The following is a 21303-nucleotide window of genomic DNA, read 5'->3' on the forward strand; positions in this document are numbered from 1 at the left end:
CTCCACACCTTCCATCTCTTCTACTGCATATAATTTACTCTTATGGGGATTAACCGGAATACCCGAGATTGCCTCGAAACACCCTAACATATCGTTTAGAAAGCTCACTTGTCTCGGCGAGTGATCCAAGAAAATTAGAGTGTCATCCGCAAACTGGAGGTGAGAAATCACATGCCCTCCAATCTTCGTGGAAAATCTAGTAATCTCCCCCTCAACCACTGCCTTGGACAACATCCTACCCAAAGATTCCTTAACTATTACAAACAAGAAAGGCGACAACGGATCCCCTTGACGAAGACCTTTTTAAAGAGTTTCTGAAATAACCCGTTGGGGATCCATTAACCAGAATCGAAAAGGTAGCAGTGGATATACCCTTCATGACCCACCGAACCCACTTCTCCCGAAAGCCCATTCTCCTCAACAAATATTTCACTAGATTCTAGTTCACTTGGTCATGGGCTTTCTCTAGATCAGTTTTGCAGACTAGACCTGGGATATTGGCTTTTCTTCGCGAGTCAATACATTCATTAGCTATCAGCACGCCATCCAAGATTTGTCTCCTTGCAACAAACGCTCCTTGGGCCGGACCAATGATGCTACTTGGCATTGTTTTAAGCCTAGAGGCCAAAACCTTCGATATGATCTTATACACTGAGCTTACCAAGCTAATAGGTCTTAGATCCGTGATATCTTTCATACCGGACACTTTAGGTATTAGGGCAATAAAAGTACAATTAGAACCCAAGTCCAAAAATCCATCCGTATAAAAATCTTTTATGGTTGCCATCACATCATCCCCCATTGTCCCCCAACAAGCTTTGAAGAAGCCCAAGGAAAAACCATCCGGCCTCGGAGCCCTGTCACTGCCCAGACAACTAACCGCATCCCACACTTCATCTGTATCAAATGGTCTTTCAAGCCACCTTTTCTGATCCAGGGTAATACTATCAAAATGAAGGGAATCTAGTGTCGGCCTGATCACATGCTCCTCCGTGTAAAGACCCTTATAGAACTGTACCACCCTCTCACACACATCCTCTTCGCCCATCTTCCACAAACCATTCACTCTAAGCTTCGAAATGAAATTTACCCGACTATTAAAATTTGCGATACGATGAAAATAAGAAGTATTCTTATCCCCCTCTTGCAGCCAACGAACTCTCGACTTTTGTTTCTAGCAAATTTCCTCCATTTTAGCTAGCCTCTAAAACTCAACTTTAAGGTTCACTTGATGCGACTCCTCTCCAGGGCCTAAACTCCATCTCTCCTCCTTTTCCTCAAGCTCTTGTAGGTCTAACAACATTGCACTTTTCCTTGCGTTCACAGAACCAAAAGTCTCCTTATTTCATATTTTCAACTTTTCTTTCATAGCCTTCAGTTTCAATCTCAACACTTTCCCTGGCCTGCCTTTAAACACTAGCGCATTCCACTAAGTCTGAATCAACTCCCCAAAGTCTTTATGCTCTAGCCACATCTACTCAAATCTAAATTGTGTAGGTCGATTCCTCGGCACCCTTGCCACTAGCAAAATAGGACTATGATCGGATGCAGGGTTTGGCCATTTCTCCTGGATTAGCCTCCCAAAATGGTCTTCCCAATCCAACGAAACAAGAAAACGATCCAATCTTATAAGAATCGGATTCTCCTGGTTATTAGACCACGTAAACCTACCCTTTCAGAGTGGCAAATCAATCAGCTCATTACGATCCACAAATTCCGAGAAACAACACATTTTTGGAGTAATTCTCGAGCCCACACTCTTTTCGAACGGAAAACGGATGACATTAAAATCCCCTCCACAACCCACGGTCTATCCCACCGCCCTCTGATGTCATCTAGCTCTTCCCAAAATTGCCTCCGCTCACTTCCTAAAACCGGGCCATACACTCCGGACAAGATCCAAGTGAATTCGTCTCCAATCTTCCTACATAATATTGACATTGAAAGGGCCCCTATGAGGTTTTCCTCGACCAACACCCTCTTTTTATTCCACATTAGGATGATACCCCTCGAAGCCCTCCAAGAAGGAAGCTCGCACCACCCAGCGGATTGAATTCCCCAAATCTTCTTAATCACCTTCCCATCTACCTTTTTTAACTTGGATTCCTCGAGACCGCAATATAAGGTTTTTGATGATGTAAGAAGGCTTTAATTGTTGCTCTTTTTGAGGCTGCATTCAAACCTCTTACATTCCATGAAACGATTTTAATTGACATTAAGACCTGCTAAGTGCCTTTTGGCTTTCTTTCGATACGAGGCAATTAGTGGGAATTGCTCCACCGATTTCTTAAGCTGAATGATTTCCTTCTTCAGTCTCTTATTTCTTTCCTTAAACAATTTATCACAGCTCGACAAATGTCGCAAAATCCTTAACTTTGAAAATTCGTGTTGAAATCGTTTCCTCAGCGTCATCTCCGCTACCCCATTACAAGATGGAACTTCCCAAATGCCACTCCCTTACTTGTCTTCAGGGCCACATTAATCAATAACTAGGACACATTGGCTTCATTTTTGACCGACATTCCCACTTTCAGTCCTGCTTCCAACATATTGGCTAAGACTTGCTCAGTGATCCCCACCAAATTATTCTGATAATCTGTACCGCCCATTTCGAACCTCTCCGATAACACTGGCATTAAAGATTCTTCATAGTGCCTCGCTTGTCGCTGTAGCACGTTCGAACCATCCATCTCCATTTCAAACTCTACACAATACCCTTTCCTCCATTCTAACTTATTTCCTTGCCTCGAAGCTAACTGGTCAAACATTACTTGCTCCCCATTTCTTGTCTTCCTTCTACTAGACCTTACTACTCCCCTGTCGTCACCCATACATGTTACTGAAATACTGCTCTATGGACACCATGGCCCTCCCCTGTTCAACCACAACAAAAAGCTACGAAAACCCACTTTCCTAGATACACCTCCCCTCTTGTCCACTGACCGCCATACCTTGAACTCCCCAACCTCGTTCCACTCACCCATAGTCGTCGTCTCTTCCGACAGGGACGACAAGAAAACCTCGCAACTAAGAAGTTTACTCTCCCTCTGTCTCGCGCTATCCAAGTCGCCCTCCACAGGAACACCTCGAACCGCAAGATCCGGCCATGAATCATTCACATCTATCAAACTCAGATACATATCGCTCGATGACTGCATCTCAATCTCGCTTGCCCCTTCCACAAAGCGGCTATGTTCAGAATCCGCTGGCCTTGCTGTCTCTTCCGTTTCGAAACCTCAGGCTCCCCATCATTCTTCCCCATACTGTCAACCTCTGCAATTTTATAATTGTTAATGTTCAAAGAAATAGACAACTTAACTTTAGCCCCTGTTGACCTGGTTTTGGACCTCCTGTGAACCTTCTTATAATGATTAATAATTTCGCGGATTCTTATTCCTTTCAGCCCGTTCACTTTAGCGGGCCCGCCTAGTCCAACTCCCTCCTCCACAAGGTCCACATTAAGCCCACTTCCCTTTTGTCGGCCCATTTCGAGGTATCCTGCACTTTCGGCCCCATCCAATGTAACCTCATCACCCAGCCCATAGTACTCTAAGGTTTTGGGTTATGTCAACCAGCCCAACATCACTGTGTTTATTCTCTAAAGCCATAGGCCCAAATCCATCATTCTTGGTTTTATTAGACTCTATCGCCCCACTCTTCCTCAACCAACTCATATACTCTACGTTCCTAGCTGCTGTAGGTAACAGCTCTATCGTACGAGTTTGCTTCTAATTCTAGCGGCGTGGCTTCAAGCAATGAATGCATTTTACACGTGTACCTCTCCAATGTTGAGGTTTGAAAAACTTCAAATTCGAAACCTTCTCACATACGCAACCTGCAGCTAGGTGTGATAGATTTCGATCATTATTACTAACGCCAGGTCTTTTCGACTGATTCGCCATCTCCTCCGTCTACGACCCAACCTCCTCCACCTGGATTCCAATCTCGACTAAGGTACTCACCCCTATCTCTATCGTTTTTCCCAGATCTTCTAAGAACTCCAGCCCTTCCCCTTCCACACGCGTCGCCGCGATCCCTAACCTATATCTGAAACAATTCACCCAAAGGAGAAGACCCCGCGGCATCTTCCATGGAGAGCTATTAACCTTCAACCTTATGCTATTCAACCTAGCACGACGAGTTGTGCTCTCATCCACCTCCAGGAGTCCTCCCAATTGAGCTCCAATCCTTCTAAATGCAAAGTTTTCCCACAAATGAAACGACAGTCCGCTAATACGAACCCATGATCCCCTTTCCTTCCAAGCTGGTTTAAGACTATTACAGTCGACAAACCACGGTCGAAGATTAAGGTCGAATGCCCCATCGATACAATCCTCTTAACATTTACCTTCAGAAACTCCGTTCTATTTCCCAACATTAATACTTTAGTAAGTAGTTCCCAAGCTAATAATTTAATCTGCATCGAACAACTTAATCCCTGTTTAATTTCCATTAAGAAACCTTCCCAATCTGCCTCTTGCGAATTCGCCTTACAGATAAAAGCTCACCTCCACTTATCAAAACCCTTGCCCTTGTTGAGAGCTTTGTTACCCGCAAAACCATAGCTCGCCTCCAACACTGGTTTGACACCGGCCTCTAAATTCGAGACTTGAAGTGTGCGAGCAACCTGAGCCCAAGACTTAACCAACCCCTCCTCCGCCATAGGTAACTTCATTTTCTCATTTGGTCTTAACAACACTCTCAAAGAAAGACTGACTTCCCCCTACCCATTGCCTCCTACACCTTCCGGGAACAAGATTCCTCGCGAGTGGAAACTCTCCGAAAATTGTTGAAGCTTCAGGAACTTGCCAAACTTGTTTTGTTCACCTCGTAAAAGAAAAGTTCATTCATTCTTGGAATATTTTTCGAAAAAATTGCCCAGAGAAGTTCTTGCTTGATCTAATCCCTTGGAAACCCAAACTACCTCCTCCTCCTTTTACTGGATGGGCGATTCAAACCTTCTACCCTTCTCCTTGACTTCTAATCCTCAGTTATTCCGAATCCAAACTTCCTTAATCTCGAAAGTCTTCCGTTCCACCGATATCCATTTTTTATGCACAGATATCAAGATTCATTGAAGCTTCAGGAACTTGCCAAACTTCTTAGTGGGAATCATATTCTGTGTATATCATTTGGTATCACAAGAAGTTATTTCCTAGGGTATGTGTGATGATCAACAAATTGAAGCAACTATGATCAACACAAAGACATGGATTTTGGAAAGCAACGCAAGCAACTCGTGGAATGCTGTCTTTGGAGATCCCATGTACATTTATTATCACACCGCCCATTTTCATACCATCCATTTTTACACTATTAACTAGTGATCACAAAAAGCCATGACAATTGTTTATGGAGAAGTTACTCAATGAAGACACCCAAGCACTAAACTGTTCAACCTTGAATTTTTTAGAAAAGGCAATGATTGATTTTGTTGAACATATAGGCCTCCTGTGCAAATCAACAATCAATAGTCAGAAAAAGAGGTCCATGTAAGGCCTAAATGTTGTTAATTTCAAATGGCTTTAACTTGTTTACCCAGATATCCGATTGAGAAACCTTCCAATATGTTGGATAGCTTGTTTAAAGATCAACAAAAACTATTTTATGACTTTTGAGAAGATTATGATGTTTTGGATGTCAATAGTATGTCAAAAGTTTTGGTACATTAGAAATGAAAAAATAGGCATCTTTTAGGTATTATTAGGAAATTTTTTTATGTTAATTTAGAAGAATAGTTAGGATTTGTTTCTTGGATGACATGTAAAGAAACTTTTATTGGTTAATAATATTTTGATAGCTTTCAAAGCTTTGTTAACATTGGTTAGCCTTGGTGTTCCTTAGTGTTCACTTGCAAATAGATTTTGGCTGGTTCTCTCTTTGATTCAACCCCCTTGGAAGACTTTTAGTCTTTTTACAGGTTTTGTTTTCGGTCTGTATTAAAGCCAATTTGTTTCTCTTAGTGGGCATCGTATCCATTTGCATCAACTTAGATGTGTGATCGAGTGACAAGCCATCATATTTTTTACCTTGATCTAATTGTATAGCTTACAAACATAAGCAAGTAAATGTACGGTGCTCAACAGAGTTGTATCTATTCATAAATCTCAAAGATATGAACCACAGCCATCTTATTTCACTCGAACCAAACGAGAACTCAGTAATGGAGCTCCCTAGTTTTGATATCTTAGAAATTTGAAAATGAGAAGAAGATTTGGCTTATGTACTAAAATTTATAGGAATCCTATACTCCATGAGATGAAGATTACTAGGTACTAAATTTCCATTTTGTTGTCAGTTTTATCAATCCAGAAATAAAATTTCATGGAGTATAGGATTCCTATATTTGTAGTGAAAATGCTAGAAATATTATGATATTTTAGCTAAAACTTTAGCAGATGATACAAATTAAGCATTAAAACACATTTGTAAGCCATCAAAGTGTAGTAAGTAATAATATGAAGTGATGGTGCCAGCTTGGTGAGGTGGCAAAGTCTGTGGTAATACCACGTACGTGGGGATAAAAAATCTGCCTTCAAATTACACTAAAAAAAATCAAGTATGGAAATGAAGATCCCTAGGGCTTTGACATATAAAAGCAATTTTTTTCTTCAATTATGTAGATGCAAGAATTCATGTTCTAAATAACTAGACATTGCTACGATTATTCATGATAATGGTTTTAATTATCAAATCATGTCATAATAACTAGTAAAAGAAAATATGATAGTAAAAAAAAAATTTGACAAGCAAAATAGAAGAGTAAACGACACATGGGAAGGCACAATTACAATCGTTGTACCGGACCTACGAAATAATGTTACAATACAAGCTTTCGTAATGCCAACATATGGCTCACAGTATGAGGATTGACGCCCACAATAAACATGTGAATACAGAGCCCCCTTCCCTAAAAAAAAGCAGCATAACATACATTCTTGAATAATATCCTACTAACTACAATGTTCAACATCTTTGTCATCGTCATCGAAGCTTTATCCCAAAAAATTGGGGTTGGCTAAACGAATCATGTTTGGCCATGCAATGCTGTCAAAAGCCATGTCTTTTATTTATTCAATTGTGTCCAAACATCTATATTTTTCCTTCCTTTTTAATTTTTTTTTAAATTTCAATGAACAAAATAATAAGATTAAAACTTTGAACAAAAAGATGAAAACCATCTTATGTGCATGTATTTATTGCACTAGGGATTTCCCCAACGATTCAATTTTTTTTACTTTGATATTTCTTCGTAATTTTTTTAATATAATATTGTCATTTTTAACTACAAAAATATGATTATGAATAGATATTTAATCAATCCTAGTTTATGTCTACTAGCAAATGAATATCAAGTATAATTGCAAATTTTTGTATTTCTTTAAAAAATAATTTAAATTTTGTTAACAAATAAAAGAATAAAAAGTAGTCTGATCTAGTTGTAAACAAGGCGAAGTTATGCAACATATAATTTGTTCAAGCACAACATAGGCATTTAGGGATAAAATTACATGAATTAGAGTTTCTCCAATCTGTATATTTGCCCATTTACATATTTAGGGCCTATTTCTATGATAGAAACTACTAAAAAGAAATAAGAGTCAGTGTTCTGACCAGGGGCGGAGCCATGATTTGTGGTCAGTGGGGGATAAGTGCTAGCTAACCATAGTCGACCAATAATCTTGGTTTTTTTCTATGGGTTCACCACTGCAAATGATGGTCGGCCAATAGTCTCTATAAGATTGACAAAAGATTCTATTAAAATCATAAATGATTGGATTTGTTGAAAACATTTGCTTTATGCTTGATATCCCAAACAGATTGGATGTGAAGAAATAAAGAGCTCAAAACAATCCTTTTTTTAACTGCTAAATTAGTAAGAAATGCCTTACCAAGACAACATATGGTTAGATATCATGATAACAACACCTAAAATTGCAATAATAGTTGAGCACTTCCACGATTTGGTATCTTCTTCCTCTAAACGTTGTAAATCACTGATTTAAAAAAAAAAAGTTTTAATAGAGGTTGAAGGTAAGGGCCCTTAAGTAATTTTACATTAGTGTCTGAGAAGATCGAGGGATCAAGGCCAATGAATACATTTCATCAATTTAATTAGGAATACATTTCATCAATTTGTAAGACATAAGGGTATCTTTAACATCGATCAAAACTTAGGGGTGGGGACAGGGCTAAAGCAATGGTTGTTTTTTCTAGAAAGATTTATCGGGTAGACCTCACCGTTACATTTTTATTATAACAATTCCCTTGGAGTTCTACTCCAAGGGAACCTTTACCAAGTTTGTTACCTGACAAACTTTGGAGTGGGATCCACATCATTTTAAAATATTAAATATTTGTGAGATCCTCATTTCTTTAAAGAATGAAGGTGTCTATAGGTATTTAATCTTTTAAAAAAGAGAGTTACTATTGGCACCCTGAATTTTACTTTTTACACCCCAATTAATAATAAAGAAAATCAGTAAATGGTTAAGAATAAGTAAAAGTTGTGGTGCCAATAGAAGTTGTCTCATTTTTTAGCTAGATTTATATTTTTTGGGTTTAAGATTATATGTGAGTCTAATCGTAATTGTATAAACGAAAATTGTTTGAACGTGTGTTATAATGATTTTTAATGTCGAGATAATAATTTGAGTCAAACCTTTGTTATGTTTGAATGGTGTGTTTTAATCTTTAATTACCGTGTGATAAATAATTTAAGAAATTGGAGTGTAATAAGTAAAAGTTGAGGTGCCAATTCATTCTTCAAAAGAATGTGGGTTCCATTCTAAGGTTTGTTGGGTAACAAACTTGATAAAGTAAGGTTCCTCATAACTCCAAGGGAGTTTTTGAAATAAAAATTACAACAGTGAAGTATGCGCAATTAACCCTTTTTTTTTTTTAGTAGGGGCTTCACGTCATGAGTTTTAATTACACATAGGGCTCTCTCATATAAATCAAAATGTAGGGAGTTACTATTTAGTAATCAATACTTTTTTTTTAAGTTCAGTGGGGGCTATAGCCCCCACTCGGCCCCATGTGGCTCTGTCCTTGGTTCCGACGCTTGTATTTTGGATAATGTGCAGATGATGATGATTAAGAGATTTTGTAATTACCTTAAAATGATTAATGTAGAGGGGGTAAATGGCGGATAAATTTTAGATGATGTTACTGGTGATGATCCTCATTGGAGGGAAGATGGTGGCTCACATCAAAGGGGAAGTCCCCCCCCCCCCCCCCCCGAGGAAAAATTCCCTCCAAGAGAAAAGAGATGAGAAGAGAGCTCAAATTAGGGTTCTAGCCCTTTTCTTTGTTGCCCTAGATTATTATTTATAGGCAAAATCCATGGAAAGCCCCCTTGACCTTAGTCATTTGTTATAGATTAATTAAGATGACTTAAATGCCCTTAGGATTCATTTTGCACCATCTACAATAAAAAAAACTGCAAATTGTGTTTTGATGACCAATTGGTGACAATCGTTTTAACAACATATCAAAGTAGATTGATAATTTTTTATTCAAAATTTTGAGAAGAATTATATTTTGATTAAAATAGGTGACTTGGAGAGGGTTCTAAGATCAAGTCCAAATGTTAGTCGCTCAAAATATTGTTTGTCCTACATAGTTACAATTTTTATAGGTAACACTGACATGAGTTCAGTTATAGTTGGATGCTATATTTTCTTTTTTAAATTTTCTATTTATTCAATAATTATATATGGGTGGGATATTTATATTTTTCCAGATTTGAAAGTATTGAAAACTGGAGGAAAGAAAAATCCTACTGATCAATATTTGTCTTTTTCTAGGGCATTGTTCGTGGAAAGCTGGATCAGTTGAGAAGATGCTTCGAGGTCTAAAACTCACCCTATGCTCTTGCATGGAAATGAATTAATATAATTTCATTGCTTGGACATGCTCCTTAAATCAAGTACTACTTTTTTTTTTTCCTGTGAGGTGCAGGTGCAATTTGCAGCTGGGAGGGATCTGAGACCTGAACAGCTTGGGAGTATGATACAGACTTTAGAAACATGGTAACTTTTTAGTTCAGCTATTATAGAATCAAAGCAGAATTATGGAGGCTGCCCGATTTTTGTTATGGTTGGGTTCCGTTTTAATGCAAAAAAGATCTTGACCGTGTAAACGCAAAATCCAATGATTGAGATTTATGTGTATCTCAATAATACGTATCTTGATTATGCTTGTCTCAAGGATAATTGTCAATTGTTAGATTTTGTGTTTACACGGTCAAGATCTTAAGTCAACGGAACCCAACCCTTTTGCTATCGGTTGGTTGGTTGTTCATCGTTCATATAGATTAGGGGACATGGAACAATTACGGATATTAGCATCATGATGGTGTTGGGTGCAATCTTATATTTTACAAAATAATATATTTTCTAATCAATGTGGGCCTCTACTTTTTAGAGAAAAGGAGGATAGAAATTGCTATGAGGTCTAATGGCTACTATCACAAAAATCACATCTTGAAATTGGATGCTCTCATATTAAAGCCTAGCATTGCCTCATTGCTCGGCTTCCAACGGATTTTGTCATGAATAAAGATGTTTGTCATACGACTAGGAAGTCCTCGTGTTGCACCCCTCCCTCTTCAAAACCAACGTGTGTTGAGGTTAGTGGTCAGGGTATCCCTCCAAAAAGGGAGTGGTCTTGATTTCAAGCCCCCTTGTTGACCACCCACAGTGATTTATCTTGGTTTACCTGGTATGTGTGGTTTGTGGGGTATTGCATGTACCCAGGGAATTTGGGCGAGAGATGGTGCTCTAAGAGCCAGTTGTCTCGCCCTTGCTAGTCGGGTGTACATGTCTGGACTCCCCCTTAATCAAAATAAATATTTAAATAAATAAAGATGTCAGAAGTGCCGACCTAGCTAAGTTGGTAAGTTGTTCCCACGTCCTAGGTTCAAACCCCCTTGAACCCGCCACCTTCACCTTGATAATCACTGACCCTAACTTTTCGTTAGTGCAAAACTCTATATGCCAAGTGCTTAGAAAAGAACTCCCATCTTCTCTGCATTTTATTCAATATCAGAAGCTATTCAGCCATTGTATTTGTGAATTGAGAATCATTTGACATGCACTGATTGGTTTTGTTCATCAAGACCCATAGCTCAGTTGATTTGACACAGCGAAGCAACTTTGAGGTCATGGGTTCAAGTCCCCAGCTCACCCATAAAAGAAATAATTACTATAAACTCTTGGTTTGCATACTTGAATATGCCAAGTAGATCTGGTCTTGCAAAATTTTGAATGCAATTATTACAATTGTTCGTTAATAAATTTACTTTCTTTCTGTTTGGTTAGTCTTTAATGTTAATTGATTGTTCCATTGCTCACGTTGGAATTTCATTTAAGGTCATTACATATTTAGGTGTCCCTAACATGTTGATGGTTTGCATGCCTTTTTCATTTACCGATGAATGTATTGTAGGTTAGGTACTTCAGACAATCTACTTCTTTCTATTCAAGAGAAAATCAAATGGGCAGATACAACGAATGAGTTGGACAAGAAACACCAAAAGGAAGTAGAAGATAGGGTTGAAGAAGTGAAGAAATCCCTTGCCCTCAAGGTCAGTTGGATCCACTCATTTTATTTGTTTCCTAATATTTTATGATAATTCATTAGCCCAGCTGATCTACTATAGAAAATGCACTCATCTCTTAACTAGTCCATGGATCACTTGACTATTAATGTTGTGGTATAGGTTTTACATGTGTAGTTATTTTCTGATGTTCTACCTTGTTTTCCTGCCTATTTATAGGAAGAGAAAACCTAGTTACATACTCAAATTTTAATATATCCATGTGGATGCTATGGATTCCAAATTGCATGCATTAGATGTGTCACAATTTGGCAATTTCCTTGGTAAAAAAAATCCAAGCTTCTAAACTTTGGTTGGTAAAAATTTGGAATTAATTCGTCGAAGTTTAGGGGTTTCATGCACTTGTTGAAAGTAAATAAAATAAGCAAATGGTAATATGTCTAAAGCATGAAAACATACTCACAATTCACATATCATAAACAAAACTATTTGGAGTAAAAACGCATGGTAAATAGTGTTTAATATATATTTGCATTGGTATCTCAAATATCGTGACTCTGAAACCAAAATAGCTAATTTTTTAAAATTGTAATAATTCAGTAGCAATACAGAAGTAATAATTTTAACAACTGGCCAAGTTAATTCATTGAATTCATAGGGAAATTTTGTAATTTTTATTCTCCAGTAATACTTTGTTTTTGGCCTCTTAAAGTTAAAAACTGAATTCAACCGAATACTGGAGATCTTTAAAAGTGTATTGTGTAATTTTGGCCCGATATTTATGAGTATTTAAGGGAGTCTTGGTGTGCCATGATCCTTCGACGGAAATGTTTCAAGCTATTATCTTATGGAATTAATGAACGCGGAGAAATAGAAACCCGCGCTTATCAAATATTGGGACATGTTGGTCGATATGTCTTACTTACTTGATGGCAGAAGTTACACACTTTAAGCAGGCTGACAGTGAGTTCCGAGGGCACGAGGATACTCTCTACTCTGAACCTGGTGGAGTGATGGACTATGAGGAAGATCGAAGCCGACCCAAGAGGTAATACATCACCCTTAAAAAATAATCAAAACTTACCTAAGCTGGTTTAGATCCAAGTTTAAAATTGTACCTCAATGCAATGTCTCGGTTTGGAGAAAAAACTGAGTCTTGCTTGAGACATTCTTAAACATTCAATGTTTTGGTCTGGTCTCGATCGAAAAATTATGTGGTAGTGCACAAGTGTTTAAACCATCTCCGTTTTCTTTTTAAAAGTCTCGTTTCAAACACGTTTTGTAATTCCAACGATTAAAACAAAAAAAATAACCCATCTTTTGAAAAAGTTGTATTTTACATTTTAAACACGTTTTGTTAAGTAATCAAAATTATAAAACCCCATTTTTTTGTAGGTCTATGATTTATTTCTAGTCTTATGGTTGTTTGTGATTTGATTCATAAATAGTTAATATGCGTGCGATTTAATGATAATACCTTGATGTTATAATTTTTTTTTCAATTATATCTCATTCTTAAAAGATTCGTTAATGGTCAAAAAATTTATTAGCATCATAAAATGTATTAAGTATGTGGAAGCTTGTAATCATGCATATATATATATATATATATTCAATGGTATTCTTTTTTCTCTCCCAAAATATATTAAAAACTTAGAATAAATGTTTAATATATTATATTTATTCATAATTTTAATATACATTTTTATATTTATTGTTTTTTTTTTCCCGTTTTGTTCTTGTTTCTTTCCTGTTTCTTCCAAAATTTTCCCTTCCCGTTTAACATCCATATTCCGACTTGGTGACTATGGTTTATACACCATGGTTTACTTTGCGTGTATGCAACCCTCATACTGCTTTTTGATTTTTTATTGGTTGGAAGAAGCAGGAGGCGGACACCAATAGCTTAAAGAGAAAGAGAGGGTAGGAGCTCATTGGCATGTTTTTAGGCTGCTATCTGGATTTTTATTTTTTTCTTCACTCTTTGGAGGCATTCCAGCGTCGTTCCATCTCTCTATGGTTGGATAAAATGCCTTCTCTATGAAATCGAACTTCGCCTATGTGTGTTCGGTCAGTGTGGATTCCTCCCTTCCACAAATGGGTAATGTGTCAAGTGGCGATACATTCTGTTTGAATTATTGAGAACCAAAACCAAGATCAGATCCCACCAGTCCGGCCTAATTTACACAAATTTCATCACACCCAGAATTATAATTCAATTGTTTGACTGTTTTTAAGTGCATGACAGTGTCAGATTTTAATGTCACTCCTGATTAGTGATAGTTGGTCATGAGAGGAGGCTAGCCTGACTATGTTAGATAGTCAGACCAGTCTGATTACTGCTTCTGGACATGCCACGTGGAGGGGTAATTGGTTAACTTGCTATGGCTGGTTTTCCCTTAACGTGGTGGGTCCCGAAGCATTAGTCAGCCTGGGCCCTAACTTGGTTAGCTCAAGAGGTTTTCAGAAATCGTTTTAGACATAATTGAATGGAGGAACAAGTCTTTGTTGTTGACATTGAGGATGAAACCTTTTTGGGTTTGGAGGTTTTTTAATTATTTAATACATGTGGTTGGGAACATGATATTGTGTTTGACCATCTGACTGGTCAAATTGATCAAATCTATTTTACTTGCTTAGGTACTCTGTTACATCTCTTTCTTATCCTATGTGAGATATCTCAATAGATAAAAATAATTGGGGAGTCTTGAGTATAGGCAATCTTTGACCCCATGATCCATGAGTTTGTTAGGCATTTCGAGTTTGAATTTTTCATACAATTCATAGTTGTATAAAACTACCATAATGGCTTGGGTCCACCTATTGATGGGCCTTAGTCAAATCTTTTTTTTGTCCCCCAAAAAAATCTTCCCTTTTGAATTTTCTGTATACAAGGGGCTCTCGTTCAATCAAATCCTAGAGACCCATATCCCTATATGTGCCATGGTTTCAAAAAGTGTACGAGTCATCTTAGTATCATTCATGAATGAAATGAGATGCCATGAAGAGTTTTTCTCTCTTTAATTCTTGTTATTCTATCTGATTCAGGAAATCGAACGAGACAAATATCTTATCTGAGATAATTGGGATGTTTTGCCAAGTCATCTCGGTATCATTCATGAAATGTCCAAAGATCGAAAACCATGGTATATGATTGAAAACCATGGTATATGTTTTTCCCCTTATAAGTCAAAAAGGTTAATACTTTAATAAATGGAAAAAGAGTTTGATGTCTTATGATCACATTAGCAAGTTGAATTTTAAGTAGCCAAGATAGGCCCATGTGGGTCCATCTGTACTGGTCGACGTGTTAGCATAGATATTTTTAGAATTTGTAGATCCAAATGTATCTGTTTGTTTGTTTGTTTAATAGTCCATGGTCTTCCAGAAGGTCAAAGGGAGATTGTTGGATATTGACATTATGTAGCGGTGGCGTAAAGGTACGGAATCGTAACAAAGTGTACGTTTGAGTTTGAAAGGGATTGCCTTTCTGTTCTAGATGGTCATCTTTTTCTAATTTCAAAGTATGAACATATTTCCTAGAGATCAGCATTGTCTATAGACCCATTTTCATGGAATCCCTAACCGCACTCGCCCATCTCATCATATGTTTATTTGATAGAGAGCCTCTAACAGACTGATTTCCCTTCCCTTGCATGATAAACAACAACAATAATAACTTATTAACTAAGAATTTGTACAAGAAAACAGTTGGAAAAAAAAAATACAGTTCTCAGAAAATAAAATAGAATTCATCAATTGTACATTTTTAAGGGAAAATAATTTTTTTTCTTTGATTCATGGTCAAAGTGAATTGATTTTTGTAGATTGTTATGTAATGGTTCTTTCAATTATTGAGGAGGTTTTTGTTGGATAAAATTTAAATAATTAATAGAATTTCATTCATAAAAGTCATATTTTTGTATAAATAAAGAGTATTTATTAATATTTATATAATAAAAAAAAATATACAAAATCCAATTGACTTAGAGGACTTTTCATAACTTCGGTTTTAAAATATGGACACTCATCTTTGAACCTTGGATGAGTCAATGGGAGGGATGATTCACATTGATAATCTCTCACCTGGTTGCCTGTGACACCAGGGTTCCATCGAGATTAGGATAAATTATTCGAGTCATCTCAGTCTTGGACGAGATTTTAGATTGTGATGTTTACAGAGAAAACTAAAAATTATCTCTCTTTTGACATTTTTGGGTGTGTACTGTTAATCAATATTTTCTCTTTCTTGAGAAATAAATTTTCCATTGAAAGGGTTTTCTCACCAATCCTTGAACTTGTATTTATTTGTTTATTTCAAACATTGACTAATGGATGCATTAGAAATAATATAGGAGTGAAGGTTCAAACCTATCCTCTTTAACTAGGAAAAAAAAAAAAAAAAAATTTAATTAAACGTGTTTTCAAACGGAATCTAATACAGTTGTAAACTTTAAGCTTATTTTATTATGAAAGAGATTTGATCAAAACTTTTTGAGTCGTTTAGACGTGCCCCTCCACGTTTTGGTGAATATTTAAGATTCCTTATAGGTTTTCAAATAGGTAACATGCCCCTTGACCTTGGTCTTCTCTTTTAGTCTAATGAAAATGATAAAAAAAAAAACTACATTTCTTCCCAAAAGCCATCATGTTTAGCATTGTAGTAAAAAACTGTCTTCATTGAGGCTGGAAACGATGGGATTGAAAATGAAGTTGACTAGATTGAAAATAATTTACCATGAAAATTGAAGGAGAGATGTTTTACTCATAGAATTTTTTGTCACAATGCTTACATACCATCCAATGCGTGTCATGTCAAGCCTAACAAAGATAATTTTGTAAATTTAATATGTCATTTAATACACGTGGGCTCATGTGATTAGTGGATCTCAGATTCTGTGAGCAAAAATAATTTCAAGGTTGAAGAGTGAAGATTTTTAACTAAAAGTTGAAGATGAAAGTATTTATGTCATTCATCGTTAATCTATAAGAGTAGACAGGTCGGTCAAGAGAGGCATGCGATCATGTCTAAATCATCATTTTTAAGGACTAGGCTCATTTAATAATAAAACAACAAAAACATCCTGGATGGCATCTACTTTGCCTTCTATCAATTTTTTTTTATTTTTTTTTTATACTAAGTATCGTGCCGTTATCACATACTTGTATAATCAAAATATCTTTGGTTCCTTTGTATGACGACAATTGTTGTGTAAAGGATGGTTCCATGAAGATGACGATTGACTAGTCTACGTTTTCGAGTCACCAAGTCCTAAGAAAAAGGACTTTTTTAAAATTTTAATACAATTATAACAATTCGTTAATGTGAAGGTGCCAATTAACTTGGTTGATAAAGTTTATGGGTGATGATACCAAAGATCAAAATTCAAATTTCATCGATTATTGATCTCGTTATACCAATTCTATAAGCTGATATGATGATCCATTTTAGAATGTGCTCCTAATCATTGTATTTTAATTATGCTTAATAATTGGTTTCGTATTCACTCTTAAGCAGTTATTTAAATTGACATTTTGGAGAAAATTCCTTTAATAATATTAATAACATGTTATTTATATATTATATTCACAAAAAACCATCACTCTATACTCTCTATAACTATTTACTCCAAAACCTCCAAACAAACAACCCCTCAGGAGACTAAATATTTTTCTTGTTATGTTTTGTTTTTTTTTTTTTTTCAGATCTCTCTGATTTGTACTTTTCTCCACGTGTCAATGGCTTAAGATTCTCTCTCCTAGGCTTCAAACTGCCAAGCTGGCTTGAGCCGCTGAACTAGCTATTCTCTTCCTCCTTTTCGGTGAGCCATTATCCGTTATTGAAGATGACGTCGTAGATGACGATGGCTCAGGTGACGATCTTTTAGAAGTTACTGGCGTCGGTGGAGCCGAGTCAGTCGAGTTGATTCTTAGTGGAAAATTAAGAAGAGCACGTGAGCCACGCATCCTATAAGCGGCTCGGTCATAAGCCAACGCAGCGTCCTCAGCCGTCTCAAAAGTTCCAAGCCAAACTCTTGCGCCATTCTTCGCCGGATCTCTAATCTCCGCCGCAAATTTCCCCCACGGCCGCTGCCGTACACCTCTATAGTGCTTTCCCTTCGTCGGCGCCGATAACGGAATCGATTTTTCCGGCCGTTTAACAGTTGTCTTAGCCACTACCGGCTCCGGCAATCTCACAATCATTGCTGTCGTATCTTGAGGCTCTGATTTAACGGCCGCCTCCGTTAAACTAACTGTCTCACTCCGAGGTGAATCCGGAGCCAGAGACGGAATCCATCCAAAACTAACGGCGTCACGAAGAGCGCCGTAAACCAACATATCTTCAGAATCATCGACTTTAAACGGTAGATCCCCCCAATTCTCCGTTAAACAAGGAAACAAGCTACCAAAGCTGGAACTCCGGCAATAGATCGAAGTATCACCGGAATTTCTAGCCGGAAAATTCATCAACGGATCTGATTCCTCAAACAGATATCTTCGAATCGAATCGAGACGACCGAGATCAGAATCACCGTAAGTCTGTCCGTACATTTCTCTCACTTATCCACTCTGAAAAGTAGTATATGTGTTGAGGTCAGATTTAGGGTTTTCTTTTGTGTTAGAAAGAATGAAAGAATTTGAGAGATAAGAGACTTGGAGGGTTTTATGTAGGAGATTTAGGTTCATGCATCTAGTCAATATTTGGAAATTTTTAAAATGATTTTTTTTTTTTCAAATTTCGGAGTTTCTGTGAAATTTCGATTTCTTCGTGCAGGGCAAGTGGTCTAGTTGGAGAGGTGTTTTAATCACGTGCTTTAATTTTTTTTTCTCAAGAATGACGTCACTAGTCTTACCGCAGCAATTGCTGATTTCAGTGGGTGATTAGAAGGGACCGTGGAATTAATTACTCGTCGATTTCTCTTACAAACCTTATACTCGCCGATTAAGATTTTTTTTTTTTTTTGGTGGAATTATAGTCAAATATTAGAGATATGTGTTTTCAAAGTCCATGACTTGGGGTTCGTTACAGACTAATGTAAAATGGCATAGATGTCATTATCTTCAACTTCTAATTAAAAATCCTTGATATTTTTTTTAGGAAAATTATTTAAAGGATCTTGATAGAGGGATTTTTTTTTAAATAATCCCAAGGTTTGGGTGGTCTTTTAATAGTTCATTTAGTAAACGTTTCTTTTCTTAAGAGTCTTAGACTTCATTTCTCACAATTGAATGCTGTAATTATTTGAATTTATCAATTTCATCTAAAAAATTAGATTTTTGGCACCTTAATTGAGTTTTGGAGATTTCATTTCATCGAAAAGAATTTAAAAAGAAAGAAGAAATCATTTTCAAGAGTTTTTTCAAATATTTTAAATATGTATCTAACAAACTAGTGTTTTTCACTTTTTTTCTTAGTTTTTGGATGAAAATCGATCAAGAATGGTTCTTTTGATTTGAAATCATCAAAACAAGTTGTTATCTCAAGTTTTTAGTTGATCTTTCCATGTATTTTAATCAAAAAAAAAAAAAAGTGGGTTTTACTAGTGTCAAGTTCACCATTTTATTTATTGTCAAGTGTACATATAATTTTTTGCACTACCTCGAGATTCTCCCTCATTGCTTCGTTCCAATTCTTGAGCTCCCAGTGTGCCTGCAACATAGTCTCTTCGATGCCCAAGTCAGATTTAGTACAAAAATTGACAGAGTTCCATTGTGGGGGAAAAAAAAAAAAGAGCATACCTCTTAATGTCTCCGCCACTTGTATTTATAGGATTCAAACCCTAATCCTTGCATTGCCTTCTTAATGTTGTCTTCCTCTTAATTCGGAATTGGAGTCTAAATTGGAATATATCTCCCTTTTAATTATATCCATATTCATTAAGTTAATTTAGTAATAAACTCCCCTTTCCTAGCATGATCTCTGATTTATCAAAAGTCCAGTAGATCATATCTTAGCTAGATCCTTGATATTTTGGGATATGAATTTTGTATTGCACTTCGCCCGTTTCCCAATTCTGAGCTTCAATATGAGGTTATTGCCCTTCCCTTTCTTTGGGCTGGGAGTATTGGTATCACCAACCTTCAAACTTGGCGTAATCGAATTCGGAGTATGTACCACATCAGACTTGGAATTTGAACGTTTTTCGTTGGACTCGAATTACTATAGTGCCAAGTGTTACAATCTAGTGCGTTAAAAAATAATCATCCACATCGAGTTCAGTAATAAATAAAAGTGGTGAACTCGACAATAAAAAGTGGTGAGTTCGTTAATAAATAAAAAGAGGTGAATTCAAGATAAAAAGTGGTGTGCTAGACCATAAATAAAAAGTGGTGAATTCAACAATAAATAAAAAAATCGCAAGTTCGCCAATAATGAAAGGCCATTAAGAAATAAATAGTTTACTAAATGTCCTATCAAACTACCTACCAACAATTAGGGATTATTTAGAAATAAATCCCTCTGCCAGGTCCTTGAAATAATTTTTCCTATTTTTTTAAAGGTTGCTATCGACACCCCCCAACTTTACTTAGTACACCCCAATTAAAAAAAGGAAAGGAAAAATGTAAATGGTTGAGAATAAGTAAAAGTGGGGGGTGCTAATAGAAGCTTTCTCAATTCTTTTTTGCTAGATTTATATTTTGTGGGTTTAAAAGTTTCTACGAGCCTAATCATAATTGTAAATAACTACCAAAATTGATTGAAGGGGTGTTATAATGTTAAGATTATCATTTGAGCAACCTTGGTAATGTTTGAGGAGTGTGTTTTAATCTTTAATTAGGGTGTGATAAATAAATGTTGGGAGTGCCAATAGCAGCGCTCTATCCCTCCCCTCTCCAAAATTATGTTATCTTCAAAGTTGGTTAAACTCCATCATCATCATCATCAAGTTCTATGAAAAATTATTTCCAAACTGTTCATCCCTGTCTTTAATTCATTGATTTTGAACTTTTTATCATTATTTATAATGCAAGGTATCTCACATCTCTTTTGGAATATGGACTAATCCCTACTATTACATGCCTCAATTCTAGGGATGTTTTCTAACTTGGGATAGGATAAATCACTAGAGTAAATTAGGGTAAATTTCTTTTTCTTCAAAGTTGGTTAAACTCCATCATCTTCATTCTCTATTAGTAATTATTTTTAAAATATTCATCTTTGTCTTCAGTTCATCGATTTTCAACATTTCCTTAACTTCTTTAATGGAAAGTCCTTGATTTTTCTAATAAAAAATTTCATCGTCTTCTATGTCTCCAAAAAATCCTATTTTGATCTTATGACAGAGGTCGAAGATAGGGGAAAAAAAATTCTAACCCAAGACATTTAAGAGAATTGATTTGTAAAAAAAGAAAAATAAAATCAAAGGGTTTTATATTAAAAGGGGAAGAGGTATGTCATTAGTTTTAAAACACGATAAAGGAGGCCACATCACCAATTTTAAAAATGGGTGATTTCTAAAAGAGTCAGTGATAATACGATGCCATTGATTACAGAACCGTAAATCATTTGGCTCGCGATATATATGCAATACCATTTTTTTGTTGTTTATCCCGAGGCAAATGATATGTGATTACCCAAGAAATGAAGAAAAGAAGAGAGAAAAGTGGGGGGGAGGGCACGTGGCATGTTGTTAGAGAAGCTGGGTTGTTGAGTATTACCACAAAAATTCCTTTTAAGTTACAATCTTTTCCAGTAGTCCGTGTGATTTAGGTTGTTTAGACTTTTCTTTTCCATTCAC

General features: G+C 36.4%; 2 protein-coding genes across 7 annotated transcripts in view; one reads left to right on the forward strand and one right to left on the reverse strand.

The window, feature by feature from the left end:
- LOC147391300 (COP9 signalosome complex subunit 7-like) overlaps positions 1-13805 on the forward strand; it is a 36551-nt gene extending 22746 nt beyond the window's left edge. The window contains exons 5-9 of one of the 6 annotated variants that reach the window (XM_086460070.1): positions 9810-9854; positions 9964-10034; positions 11452-11590; positions 12503-12611; positions 13446-13805. In XM_086460070.1, coding sequence (XP_086316196.1) covers positions 9810-9854; positions 9964-10034; positions 11452-11590; positions 12503-12577 — 330 coding nt within the window. In that variant the 3' untranslated portion in view covers positions 12578-12611; positions 13446-13805. Of the gene's footprint in view, positions 1-9809; positions 9855-9963; positions 10035-11451; positions 11591-12499; positions 12612-13445 lie in introns of all 6 variants that reach the window. The other 5 variants (XM_086460071.1, XM_086460068.1, XM_086460069.1 and 2 more) reach the window with 5 other exon arrangements.
- A 3441-nt stretch (positions 13806-17246) lies between these two features.
- Positions 17247-18212, reverse strand: LOC147391301 (ethylene-responsive transcription factor 2-like). The gene has a single exon (XM_086460073.1). It carries the CDS (start codon positions 18113-18115, stop codon positions 17330-17332), a length of 786 nt encoding a protein of 261 aa, XP_086316199.1. The 5' UTR covers positions 18116-18212; the 3' UTR covers positions 17247-17329.
- Positions 18213-21303: the final 3091 nt, after the last annotated feature.

Source organism: Akebia trifoliata, chromosome 11 (genome assembly GCF_017979445.1).
Source record: "Akebia trifoliata isolate Shusen 1 chromosome 11, ASM1797944v1, whole genome shotgun sequence".
Classification (NCBI taxonomy): Eukaryota; Viridiplantae; Streptophyta; class Magnoliopsida; order Ranunculales; family Lardizabalaceae; genus Akebia; species Akebia trifoliata.